The 14,543-nt window shown below is 37.9% G+C and overlaps 1 protein-coding gene across 1 annotated transcript in view; it reads right to left on the minus strand.

Annotated features, from left to right (window-relative positions):
• Nucleotides 1–14,543, minus strand: part of LOC122716042 (cytoplasmic polyadenylation element-binding protein 2) — an 88,532-nt gene that overhangs the window by 73,029 nt on the left and 960 nt on the right. Inside the window, exons 2-3 of the mRNA XM_043938738.1 lie at nucleotides 12,265–13,460; nucleotides 4,352–4,463 (exon numbers count right to left, since the gene is read on the minus strand). Coding sequence (XP_043794673.1) covers nucleotides 4,352–4,463; nucleotides 12,265–13,374 — 1,222 coding nt within the window. The 5' untranslated portion in view covers nucleotides 13,375–13,460. The remainder of the gene's footprint in view (nucleotides 1–4,351; nucleotides 4,464–12,264; nucleotides 13,461–14,543) is intronic.

A 14,543-nucleotide genomic window follows, 5' to 3' on the forward strand; every position in this document is an offset into this window, starting at 1 on the left:
ATGTATTAATTTGCTGTGATTTTCTCTTAATGGTTGTCAAAAAGAATTACTAAGAATTACTAAGAAAAAAATTAAAAAGTAAAGATAAAGGAATTCCGCATCTCACATATAAAACTATAAGTTAATAAGTCTTTTAAATTGCAAATGTACAATTATTTAAATTGACGTTTATGTGTTGTTTGATGTATCTTCTGCAGCTAATTGTGTAACATAATTTGTACAAACAAATAAAACAGGTGTTCGAAATTTTCAATAAGTTTCTTCATTAATATTCAATGCTGTAAATGTTAAGTCTCAATTTGACTTAAGTCTTAACTTAATATATATATATATATATATTATTTATTTAAAGAAAAATAAATAAGTGAAAGTAAAATAACTTAGAACACAATATATTTCTATAATATCTAGATATAATTTTATATATTTTAAAGAGGTGAACACTAATGAGGTGAAAAATTAATTGATCAAAATTTCAAATAAAGTTAAAACAATAAGATTATTTAAAATGCTCGAATATTCGTAGCTGCTATATGTTTTTTATTATAACAATTGATTCAATGCTTTGAATAATAAATTATGTGAATTATTTATTGAAATAACTTTATTCTTAAATTCAACAGTTAAATTAATTTAAAATTTAAATTTTTGCCCATTATTGATTAAAAATTTAAGGCGCTATTATTATATCCAGTGTTCAAAATTATTTGCCCAATATAGTAACTGGCTCATAGATTTATTTTGTTATTTTGATATTTGGAATTTCTTAAACATTTTATATATAAAAAATATTTATTAATAGAAAAGATAATAAATAAATCTTAAGAAATGGAAGAAACAAAAGGTATTGATTTAATAAAAACTTGGAAGATTAAAATTTTAATGGATAATTGATATCTTATTTCTCTTATCTTATTTCAAAGCAAATAATTTTGATTTTATATAGATATTCAAAAGCATAGATTCAGATATTAATAGAGGTTTGAAGTATATTATGTTTTTGATTAGGATATAATGATAAAAAATAAAATATCCAATTAATAATAATTGATATTTTTTTATAATAAATAATGAAATAAAATTCAATTGACTGATTCCAAGAACAAATATCAAGAATAAAAAAATTAAAGAAAGAAAATTTAAAAAACTACAAAAATTTAAAAAACTTGAAATTAATTATGAATCTAATTCTTTGATATTATTAGATCTATTGTAATACAACATGAAATTGATATATTTGATTATAGAATAAATTTTGATTATATTGTTGTACTTGACATTTTTATGATTAAAATTTATTCATTAACAATTTAATAATTTATCTCTTTGGAAAGTTATATTCTCATTCTCATGTTACCATTCTAACTTCTATGTATCCAATTTTGTTTTAATTTAGGAAAATAAATTCACAAGTTTACAATATTTATATTCATGTATCATATCTCATATAATATTATTTTATTATTTTATTTATAATTATTTTAATATTTCTTAAATTAAAAAAACAAAAGAAAGATATCTCATATTCTTATCTTTTTTCCTATTATATATATTTTTTCATTTATTAATTTCTTCACAAAGAATCAAGCCGAGATTAATTTAACATTAACTCGCTCAATTCTTTTCCAATTTTCACAGTGCTGGACAAAATATAATAAGGATTTAAATATAATTGAATTATGATAATTTAATTATATATATTTAATTACGTTAATTTGATTATCATTTGCATACAATTAAATTATCATATACATATATAAATTAAAAGAAAAAATATATATATCTCGCACATCCTATATATCATAAATCCTTTAAAATAAATATTTTCTTTAAGGTATGTATATCATATGATTGTATGGTATATTCGATGAATTGATCTTGATCGATCGAACAAAGCGGATTAAAAATAAACATATAAGTCTTTCATTTATCCACAACATTGATATTGATTTCGTGATTCAAGTCACGAAACATGAAAAAATCAAGAAGAATGAATAAAGAATATCAATTATCGTTCGAAATTATTACATAGATAGTAACGTTGTGTATATAATTTTCTAGAAAAAAATCTATGGAAAGGAAAAAAAAAAAATTGGAAAATCTCATTATGAATGCGAAAATCTCGTATTATCATGCGTTATTTCTTATTATAAAGAAATCGCTAAAAATATCACACGAAGAAACAGGAATTTTAATCAACTTGAAGAATCTACGTTGTTATTCTACAACATATATTGAACATAACTAAAACTAAACATTGACTTCTAATGTATGAGAAATATAAATTATATTTGTTCATTATTATATTTCCTGGAAAAATAAATATAATTTTCCAATGCTGAAAATGGATCGAATTATCATTAACACATTTAGCGATTTGAGAAAAAAAGTTTACGTTGTTGAAGAAACGGGTGATAATGGATATCATAACAGAATTGTAAACGAATTAATAAAGAAACGAGTTCGTATCAAAAATAACAAATGTCGAAAAATCAGTTCAACGATTTTTTATTTCCAAAAATGTGACAATTTTGGAAATAATCTTGATCGATTATTATAAAGATCTTGATCTTTCAAGAAGCATATTTTTATGAAAAATTAAAAGATCTTGTTGTTGAAAATTTTATTTATTGAAACGAATATAAAATGACATGATACAATTTCAAAATGTTTATTTAGTTTAGGCGAGGGAAAAATAACTTTATTATATATTATATATCTAATAAAATATTATTCTAAAATAATTCCAATTCATTATCCCATAAATCCGCTTATATTCAGATATTTTTAATTTTTAACTTTCTTAACTTTTTTTTTGTATAAATATTTAGTATATTTAGTATATTTGTATATTTAGTATATTATATAAAGATTTAATATACAATATAAAATATAAAGTTTAAAGGATATATCCAATATGTAGCTTATTAATATATTTATTATACTATTGATTGAACATTAGAATTGATTTTCAATTTTGAAATCAAGACGAACAAAACTTGATATACAAAAATATCGATTCAGATTTATTTAATTAAATTAATAATAAACAATTTAACCCCCTTAAATGGAACGAAATAAGAATTTTGTAACGAAGATTCATTCTCACTTCATTCCCACCTTACTTCGTCTAAAATTTAAATCGTAATAAAATAAATAAACCGTGATCGAAATTTTTCTATTCTTCCAAATTTCATATTTGTTTCAACCCCTAGAATCGATCTTCCAAAAGAAAAAAAATGAATATATATTAACACCCTTTACTACAATATTATTAAACATATATATATTCTTCCTTCAATTACACGAAATATATCAAATATATTTAAATATTCTCACGCAACGCACACACGATAAGTCACGATTCACTAAACATTTATGGAAAATTTTTACACGAATACCGGTTGCCGGCGAAGCTGGCAATTTCCTTCTGGTTGCCGATATCGTATGGTTTCGGTGTGTAGACGACCTAAGAAAGAAGAGGTCTCGCGGTACCACCCTTGCCCTTGACTGTAGGCGCGAGACCGCTTGTCTGAGGGTTGTGTCGGAGCTCGCAGACAGGGTGAGTAGAGAAAGAAAGCGAGAGAGAGAGAGAGAGAGAGAGAGAGAGAGAGAGAGAGAGAGGAGATTGCGAGACGCAAAGCGTTTGCGAGTTTCCTTCCTACTTCTTTAGCGCTCGGTCTCCGCGTTGGTTTGCGGAGTTCGAGTTAGATGTATAGATATATATATATATATGTATACATACACAGTGTATATGTATATACACAGAGTAGAGGGATAGAGTAAAGTGTGTAGTAGAGCCGCGTCGAGTGGAGGGTGATAAGAAGGGCTGGTCTACGTTAAGTGGTCGGTTGGGTGGCTGTTTCGTCGGTTTCGTTGGTCTCTTTGGATAGCTAGTTGACTTATTCAATGATCCTACTTTATTATGCGCATTCGAAAGCGACAAGCGTTGCTCCCCGATTTATCTTGATTGTCCTTAAAGTATATTTCCTCGATCCCCTTACTTTCCTTCCAATCACTTCGAACTTGTATTTATTTTCGTCTATTTTGATCGAAGGTTAGGAAAGAAAAAAAGAAAAGTCGAAGGTTAGAATTTATTTATCTCGTTTTGGAATCACTTCGAACTCTGTATTTATACATCTCGTTCGGATCGAATTATGAGAAAAGAGCTATCGATTAAAATTTTTACATTAATTTTGCATTTTTTTAATAATTTCGTAATCTCTAATTAAAATTGTGCTTTCAAGAAGAAGAAACAGAGTGTTTTTAAGTGTTTCAATTTTTAGAGAAGACAAGAAATGCAAATTTTGTTTATCAATGTACAATGATTAATGATCGCAAGTTGACTTACCTTTCACGTGTTCCGGAGTATCTGCTGTACCAGCCCGCATAATGTCGCTCAAATAATGCTCTAACGTTCTCATATTGTCCAGTGGTGAGTTTCCATTAGCTGTCATGCGATCCTGCAAACATATCATTTAAATCTAAATTACTATTTATCAGTGCCCAGGGAAGATAATAAACAATTTATCATATATTTCTACGCGTCATGATGTCACATTTCTAATTTCGTACGAATAATTTTTCACGTTCAAAAAGAAATTCACGCGAGGCAGGTTTCTAAACTGAAGCGAGAAATAAATTCGAAATCGGTGGGATCGATCACGATATCCGTTCCCTTTACTCGTACCTTCGTATTCGTAACGTCGAGGAATTTTAATTTTTCATCGACTCTCGTTATCGCGTTTCATCGAAACGAGCCTCTCTCGCTCGAGAAAGGGCTTTTGAGGAAGAACGAGTGCCTCGATAGAAAACTTGCCCCGAAGCAATGTCGCCCGGTTGGATGAATAGAGTAACCAAAGACAAGACGAAAAAAAAAAAAAAAAAAAAAGGAATATAAGGGAGACGAGATAAAAGAAAGAAGAAGCAAAGTTCAAGTGTATTTTTCCTCGGGAATATCACGCGAAAACAAACGATGTAGCCTTCCATGAAAAATTCCTTCTGTGTTTTCTGTAATTCTATAATTTTAATCGTTACAATTAATCGTACGATAATACGATATTATTAAATCGTACCAATCGTTGAGAATTGTAGATAACGGACGAACTTGTGTCCTTGAATCATTTAGAAAGAAATAACTGATCGATCGCCAGCGTCCGACCACGCGTTGTCCTTTACTACTGAACTCCTTTCACGGCCAACCCGGCAAACGGGATACGAAATTTATTCGACCAAAATTTCAGCTACAACAAACATCCACAAAATCGAATGTAACATATATTCCAATTGTCATTCGTCACAATGATCGATTCGATTCGATTCCGGTATATTTACACGAATACGAGGAAAGATATAAACATAAATCGAAGAAAACGGAGAGTGCGAGAAAGTGAAACTTAAAGGAGGATTAAAGTGGCGGAAAAGAGAAGAAAGTGAGAGAGAGAGAGAGAGAGAAAGAGAGAGAGACGAGCCGAAAAAGTGAGAGAGCACGAAAGCTCGACGCCAGAGATAATCCTTCTCGTATTATACGCGCGCTTCTCTATCGTTCTCTCCGGGCGAAGGTGCAAAAATAGCCCCACTTTCTTCGCATCTTCTTCGTACCACCACCTGCAACCCCGGAGATGTAGGTATTCGTTTCCCACCCTTCCTACGTGGGACACGGACATGCCTCCAACACATCTGTATCCCAACCTACTTCCCCTTCTTTGGTTTTACAGCGCGCTCACACATTGCCGTAAACATGACCGGGGTGCACGTGCGCGGGTGGACACATGCGCACACTTACACAAGCCGGCCAAGCACAGATCACGAATGAGCGCACTAGCACTTTGCTAGCCGATTTCCGTGCACGCGCACGTATGAAGCGCATGCGCTGAGTAATCTCTCTCTCTCTCTCTCTCTCTCTCTCTCTCTCTCTCTTTCGGTGCGGTGCTCCATTTCCGTCTAGCAGAAGGCACACTAGAAAATCAATATAGGGAAACCAGGAAGCGACGGCAGGGCGTCGACAGCAATCTCTCTCTCTGTCTCTATGCAGGCTCCATCACAGTATCACCCCCCCCCCCCTATTTCAATTCTTTCTACTATCTTTCTTTTAACTTTATTAACCTTATTCATTTATCCAAACAATCCTCCTTTTTCTCGCGACTGTCCGCTCCGTATATCCATTTTTCGGTTACGCGGTTTCGTTCGATTGTTTCAAAAGAGTTTACGGTATAAAAAGTATGCTTGAAGGTATGTCATATTTATATTTTTAATAGATAATAAAATAATAGTATAAGGGAAAGAAACTGGAAAAATTAACGATGAAAAGTTGTATACCTATTTTAATATTCTCTTTGATCTGTTATCAAAAACTAAGATCAAAAAATATTATTTTTTTGAATCATCATTTTTGCGTAAACCAGAAATAGAATAAGGAGAATAGCTACGAAATCGGAATTGTTGCAGAATGGGGGGGAAAAAAAAAAGGAACTAGGATTCTGCCGCTATATTATGGCAACCACTCGTCAACCAACGATGACCTACTTTCGACTACGATTCCGACTCGCGGAAAACTACGTCATTCCCTCGTTATTATACAAACTTTTACTCTTTTGATTGAATTCGATTATTCGTCAATGAGACCGCCGATTCGATTCGACAACTCGAGTGATGAATAAGTTTCACTGATTTCTCTTGTTTTTTTTTCTTTATTCTTTTTCGAAAGCAAGGAACACCCGCAAGACGAAACAAAGCCGTGTTGTCGTCGCGTCGAGCAAGGACGATGCAAGGATGATTACCACGACGACGTGGCGGCGTCTCTTGAGCGGGGAATTTTCGGGAGGAGACAAGAGAAAGAGTTTACGCAGGGGGCGAAGAGAAAGACACAAAAGGAGAGGGGGCGTGAAAGGGATTGTTAGCGAGTGCTCATACACGCGTGCACGTATTCAAACGCGCGTATCCATCTTCGCCTCCGCCATTTCCGCGCAACCCGCCGGTCTAGACACGACCGTGTTCCTCGACCGTTGTTCTACGCGCGTTTTGTACTCATCCGGTCTCTTTTTCTTTCAACCAGCGAAACCAGACGCGTGACTCGTCTCCTCTTCTCTAAAACGCGTTCGTTCTTGCTTCCCCTCGAATAACCGACGCCGGCTATATCCCATCTTTCTTGCGCATATTCATATTCGGTATATTCGATCTCGCGTGAGCAATTATCGTTTTTTGTCGCATTAAAGATAACCAAAAAAGAGAGAGAGAGAAAGAAAGATCGTATCGAATGAACAAAAGATAGTGTCGAAATATAGAGAGAAAGAGAGAGAGAGAGAGAGAGATATCGATGCTGGTAACCAAGATGTTGTGTGGCAAGGTGGAAAGAGGAGGAGGAGGAGGGCATGAAAGCCGGGCGCAGAGGCACCTCGGTGTAACCTGGATCCCGAGGCGTGTGCGGAAGAAACGATTCCAGCCGCGAACTGGGTCACCGTTGGTGGAAACAGGCTAAACCGAGAGAGGTGCGGCACACAACGCGGTCGCGTGGCACAACGCGGCACGATACGGCAGAGGCGAGCCGGGGTATGCCAAGGAACATAGAGTTTCGAGAGGGAGAGAGATAGAGAGAGAGAGAGAGGGATGACGAAAGTGGAGGAAGGAAAACAGAGAGGAAAAATGGGTGGGGAGGCAAGGGAATTGATGGCGACGGAAGGGCGGAAATAGATAAAGTCGCTCTATCCTGGCCGACTATCGTAACGTATCCTTGTTGGCCAATTCCTATTTAATTGCATTTTGTTGCCACGAGCAACGAACGATCGCTTTACTCGGCACATATTTACAAGGAAATTTAAATATACGGCTAAAATTACCAAGCTTCAAGAAGATTAAAAAAAAAGAAAAAAAAACTACGGGAAGAATAAGAATACAGAATAATTATATCGTTCTTGTTCCAGCTACAGTGCACCAGGAGCACGAAACGAACGGTTCGATACCGGATGGTCTCTCGCGCAACACCCTCTCCGCTGGCAGTCGCGCTGCAGGCTCGCCCGCCCGTTGCAGTTTGCCGTATTTTATTACATAAGTTGCGAGCTTGTGTAACGCAACCGGTCTCCACAAGCTTAATAACTTTTTTATCGATTTTCTTGTGCTATTCCTCCTCGAGCACAACGCGATTCGATTGTTGTTGTTGTTGATTTTTTTTTTCTTCTTCTTCTTCTTACGCCGCTAAGGGGGAAATTTCGAAATCGATGCGGCGAATTTTTTTTCTAGAAAATCGGCTCGATCGATTCTCGATTTGGCGAGCGGGCGAAGAAGAATCGATCGATGGTGCACGCGTGGATTCCGAGGAGGTCGGTCGGTCGCGCGGGTGGGGGGGGGGAAGGAGGGGGAGGCACACTGGTGGAGTTCTGGCTCGCGAAAAATCTATATCACGCGAAACACCGGAGTGACCTATAAACCTCGTACCGGGTCGGGTCACTCTGCACCGGCGCAGTCCCGAATTCAAATAGGAGGGACCTTAAATTGGGTTAACGTCCGGATATATCGCGTCACCGGAATTAGTCGAAAAAGTTACTCGCCGCATCTTGGTTCGCAGAGACGAGATTCCAGGCTGCTACAACGGCCTGTTACACGAGGTATTCGTATATCGCACGTAACGTTTTGTTCTTCGTTTAGTACATATTTCAAGGACGAATTAACTCGAATCCATCGCGATTAACACCTTTCAATGTTCCTATTCGCGAAACCTCGTTCCATATAAATTCCCATAAGAAAAATTAATTCTACAATTCTCTATACCGTTGACCGATTAATCGATCGAAACGATCGCTTTTTTTTTATTATTCATTTTCCCGCTCTATCCGCTTCGACTAACCAGATGTCCATGTCTACGCCTACATTCCGATATTTAAGTGTACGATTTCGATAATTATTAAAACGTATACAAATAATTTTCAATTTCACCAGTCGTTCTCATTTTAACGTAACTCTTTTCGAAATAATCTACGAATCTACGAATTTTCGATTTGAATGTTGTATTTTCGTTTCCAAAATATACACAAATATATATATCATATATATCATATATCACAGTATTTCGTAACGATATACTGTCGTATAACAGCATCGCGTCAAGGTAAAGTCAATAAAAATCTTTATCATAGCGTTTGTTCAATGTTTTCCGAATCTACGCCGTCTTCGATCGTTTCCATTCGTCGCTCGAACTTATCATAGAACTTGGCCCAGTTTTTCCTCGTAGTGCAACGTGGATCGTTCGACGCTCTCTCTGTGTTAAAAGAGCGCGAAAATTTAGGGGGGAAACGCACGCGTGAGCCGAGCGCACGCGTAAATAGAGAGGCGCAAGGCGTAATCGGTGCTCGTCTTCGATTGGTTTGCCCTGGCTCTGGCTCTGGCTGGCCAGCCGGCCTACAAGCACGTGCCCCGATTCGCTTCCAAGGTGAATGACGACCGACCAGTTATCGGACTTCGAGCCCAAGCATTTTTTCGCTTCGTTGCGTTCGCTCTATCAGCTAATACCACAGTATTGGCAATGCGGGTATACGAGCCACTTCGATCGAACTATCTACGCACTACGTAGTATTTGTTTTCATTTCTCTACGACGAGTTTCGTCTGTCACGCGTAAAATCGACGCACATACAGCCATCGTATTTCGAAAGGAAGAATCACTTTCTATCAAGTTCGGTCAACGTTGATACGGTTTCCACGCAAAAAACGGATGGATTAATTTAATATATAGCATAAGCTTTTTTCGTGTATGACGTATGAAGGAAGGAAAACCGCAGAGAAATAAACAAAACGTATCTATTTCCGGTAAAAGGTTGTATCGCGTGTTCACCTGTCTTCCCCTTTGACGAATTAAATTTAATATAGTTTTAATATTAATTATGTAACTCTTTCGTTTTTTTTTTCTTTTCTCTATTTTTATATATTTCTTTTTTTTTTTTTTTTNTTTTTTTTTTTTTTTCGTTTGGAACGACGAAGTTAAATTGACGAATTCAGCACGAATTTTAACCAAAATGTGATTGTTCGTTTTTGGAATATTTTTTAACAAATTGATGAGTATCGATGGAATTAACATTTGAGAGATAATAAATGTTGTGAATGCGAGAGAAATTTCAAGAATATGTGATGAAAAGAATAATATAAGAATAGAGAAACGAATAAATTTTACTTGAACGAAATTGCGAATATTTATCAGGGATGATATTAAAGATGATATAAAAGATATAAATTCTGCTAAAGAAGTTGTGCTTAAGAGATATAAGAGGTATGAGGCAAATGCAGGTTAATGATATACAAGGTGTTTTATGCATAGATATATTAAAATGAATGAGAAAAATTATATGAAAAAAAATGATATGAAATGATATATTTAATTTATCTAAAAATGAAATATCACTTTTCCTTCTTAAATTGAAAATAACTTTTGATTAAATAAATTATTCTAACTTTTTATATCTATTATAAATAAATAAATTAATAATAAAATTACAATTGAAATTGAATATTAAGTTAAGATTTAAAATTTTCTACTATTCATATTATTCATCACGTGAATTATATTTCTTTTCATAATTTTTTTTTTTTGAGGTTATACTTTTTTTATATTTTAAGATACATCGATGAATGTCTTAAAGATTAATAATAAATTAGTGTTGTTTTTTTAAGTATTAAGATTTTTGTTAAAATAATCAACAATTAGAAAAGATGTATCAAGTAACACGAAGAAAAGAAAAATTTTAAGATGCAACGAAATAATTCTGTTATTTTATCTGACATTATTTTTTCATTTTAATTCTTTAAAAAAATATAAAAAGAAATTTATTTTTCAATTTATCTTGATCTTGTTACTAAACTTTCAACAATTAAGTTTTAAAAACTTATTGGTTAATGAAATCGAAATACTAATATAAATAATTGAACACGAAACTTTTTGTTGTTCGAATATAGTTCGAATAACATCAATTTATCACGACTTACGATTAACCAGGTTTCCTATAAGTTATAATTGGATTTTGGTAAACTCGACAAAGATCGGAAGAACCTTCTTGTTTCAAACCAGAAACCTCACAACGAAGAAATTAAATTTTCTATCATTTATTATTTTCATTTATTATTTTTTCATTTTTCCCTTACTTTTCCTTTCTTTCCACTTCGTTTGTCTATCCCTTCGTTCAGTGTATAAAAAAATCTATACACACATACATGGATACACACGTATAGTTTATTAAATCGAAACGAATAAATATAAACACTGAAGAAGCACGAAGGATAATAGCTCGCATAACAGAATCCGCCATTTCTCCCGGATAGTATGCAGTATCTATTTTTGACAAGTGGTTAAAATAGCTGAGCTTAAACTTCTGCTAGACACTGTTTGAACCGTTTGAGCTGCCACGCAGAAAAGGAATTAGGTCAGACATCAATAACAAAATAAGTATTGGAAAAGTATCCTCCTCTTTCTCGCTCTCTTTAAATCGCGCAGAGAAACGTAACGAAAAACGTTAAACCTTTCGATTATTAACCTCAAACCGATTAATCGATCAATCCATTTTTATTCGAATACACGATTCTTCGTTTTCATCTTTCCATATTTTTCTCATTCTCGATAGTCAACGTGGAATCGAGACGATACTCGAGAAAATTTCATTTCGAGTCGACCAATTAAACCGAAACGACGAGAATTCGAGGTTTTAGGCGGCCGAAAGTGGGTGTAGGTTAGGTTTCAATTACGTTTCGAGCTAGCGTTCGTTATCGATCGATACGAGGGATGCGTGTGCAATCGAAAATATATATATATCACGTTTCGGCGAGTTTTTCCAAATGCCGTGAAACGGCAGTACGAGTTTAAAAACGAGCGTGTCACACCGTTTACAGTAAGCAATCGTTGAAACAGCGGTTGTACCGTCTAAATTTAAATGCATGTCTCGAAGCGGTTGCATAACCTGGCATCGAATGCGTACACCAAACGAAACTGCGGAAGCTAAGGCTACCGGTATATACTTTTTCGACCCAACCATATATCGCCTATACCTCCGCAGCGTAACCTTTCTCGTAGGTGGTGAACGATCGATAACGGAATAAAAAAAAGTCGGTGTAAAAAAAGACGGCGGAGAAAGAGACAATCCGCGCACCGGATTCGCTTTGTCCTCGAATCGACGAGTTTTCATTTCGTACACGAGACAATTAAAAATTTTACACTTTAATAAGAATAAACGAATAAATGATAAAGAAGATAATAATAATAATAATAATAACAACATAAACGATGATCTAACCTGCTGAAACGGTGGCAGCTGTAACAAATCCCTCTCTTCGGCGGTGGTGACTTCGAAGGTGGGCGCGGGTTGGGGCGGATACATGTTACCCTTGCCGGGATACGAGGTGCTCCTTCGAAATTTAACAGGGCTGATGCAAGAGGGATGAGCCGCCGGCCCCGGATGGCCGGGAAACGTGGGACTCGGTTTCCTTCCTTGCAATCCAACAGCGGCCGCGGCCGCGGCCGCGGCGTGCAGGGACGAGTGCAGGGGAGGAAGATTGGGTACCGATCTGCCACGATTCCAGGGCGAGAGACCGGGGCTCGCGACCGCGGCAGCCTGCGGCCCAGCGCTCCATTGCTGAGGCGCTTGCGGCCCACCGGACCAGGCCGCGTAACCCTTCCCCGGAAGGTAAACACCCGGATGCGAGGTAGCTGCCGGTTGCTGTTGATGCGGTTGCTGCTGCTGCTGTTGCGACTGTTGCTGCTGCTGTTGCTGCTGCTGCTGTTGCTGTTGTTGCTGCTGTTGCTGCTGCTGCTGTTGTTGTTGAGCGGACGACACTTGAAGGCCGCCGTGCCTGGCGGTGGGGGCGGTCGCGGTTCCGTGCTGTTGCGGGAAATTGTGACTGGCCGTGATAGCGCGACGCGCGCCGGCCGACACGGCCGGCCCGCTACCGGCGAACAAGCCGGTCGGGCCGCCGGTCGGAAAGTTCTGAAAGGCGGCGATGGATCCGTTGACAGGTAACGCGTGGAGGCCCGTCTCATCCGGGGCCGACCATAAGCTCGGCACTCTACCGGCCTCGGTGAAACTCTGCAGTGCCGAGCTTGTGCTGCACGCGATCTCCTTCTCGGTTGAAGAGGGCGTCGTCGGCGTGATAGCGATACTCTCGACCTCGACCGCGTCTTTCGCCTTCTCCTGGCCCCCGACCGTTTCCAGGCCGGTGTTCGGGGATAGAGGCGCTGCTTTGCCACCGGCTTGCTTCTCGATCAACAAATCGTCCTGCATCGTCGATGTCGTGCCCGTTATCGTTACGCCGGCTGTACTGCTCGCGATGTTGCCCCCGATCGATGATTTGCTCGTGGTTGACAAACTACTACTCGGGAAGAGACTCGCCGCGCTAAAGTCCCCCATAAATCGTCGTAGTTCCAAGATCCACGAGTATCCTGCCGATCGTATCGAGGATATCCCTTTCGCCGACCAACTCCTTTTGGATCCCCCTGTCGAACGATTAGGATCTTTTAGGATCTTTGCCCACTCCCCCCTCGTTCCTTCCCCCCCCCCTCCCCCCGAATCGAAATCGAAAATTTCGACCCGTTCCCGTTTTAGTAAGTGAATTAAGTGTCGTCCCTGTTCACGGAGCACGGACGTCGTCGGACCACCCGTCGACCAGAGCTCGCGAGACAACTATCGATCCACGGCGTACGCGTAAAAACACCCACGAAGCCCGGAAGCTGTGCGAACTACACCGATATTTGGGTTCTCTTATTTTCGCCGTTTTCCTCGATTCCCTTGTCCCGATTTCTCTCTCTCTCTCTCTCTCTTTCTCTCTCTCTCTTTCTCTCTTTCCCTTATTCTCGACGTTTCTCCCTCCTTTTAATGCGCTTCGATCGCACGTTCTTTCGTGACCTGACGCGTTTCTTCCTCTCTCTCTCTCTCTCTCTCTCTCTCTCTCTCTCTCTCTCTCTCTCTCTCTCGCTCACTCGCTCACTCGATTCTCTTTCTCTCTATTGCTCTTCCTGTGTATATACCTTGTTTTGGACACGATAGCTAATAACGAACAGCTAATAACGAACGTTGGGGAGAGTGAACTATTCCAAAGACACAAGGGCTCCCTCGTATTTTCGTGTAATTCGACAGCAATTATTTTTGCTTTCTCTCTAGCATTCTGTCTAAGTTATCGAACGACAACCACCCGATGCTCGATGACCATCCCCGGTGTGTGGTATTCCGTGGTCTCTCTAAACCCTGAGCCTTGTATTTCCTTGTATTATTTCACTCGCCTCGGGGTGAGCATAATTTACCCTTACGGCGAACGTACACGGCGAGCCAGTCAGTTGGAATTCTCCCAAGAGAACACGCGAAGAAACGCGACCTTTCGTCTTGCAGCGCGACTATTTGTCGATTCCTTCGGTCGCGTTTCACACACACAGGCACGCATACACACGGGCTCACGTACATATGCAGGCACACACATACACACTCCATGCACTACACGAAACGAGGCCGGGATCGTCGTCGTTCGCCGTTGCGTGTAGCGAACGCGGCACACTACGAATACGATTACGCTTGTCACTGAAACA

Source organism: Apis laboriosa, unplaced genomic scaffold, assembly GCF_014066325.1.
Source record: "Apis laboriosa isolate Shangri-la unplaced genomic scaffold, ASM1406632v1 scaffold41_cov147, whole genome shotgun sequence".
Lineage (NCBI taxonomy): Eukaryota > Metazoa > Arthropoda > Insecta > Hymenoptera > Apidae > Apis > Apis laboriosa.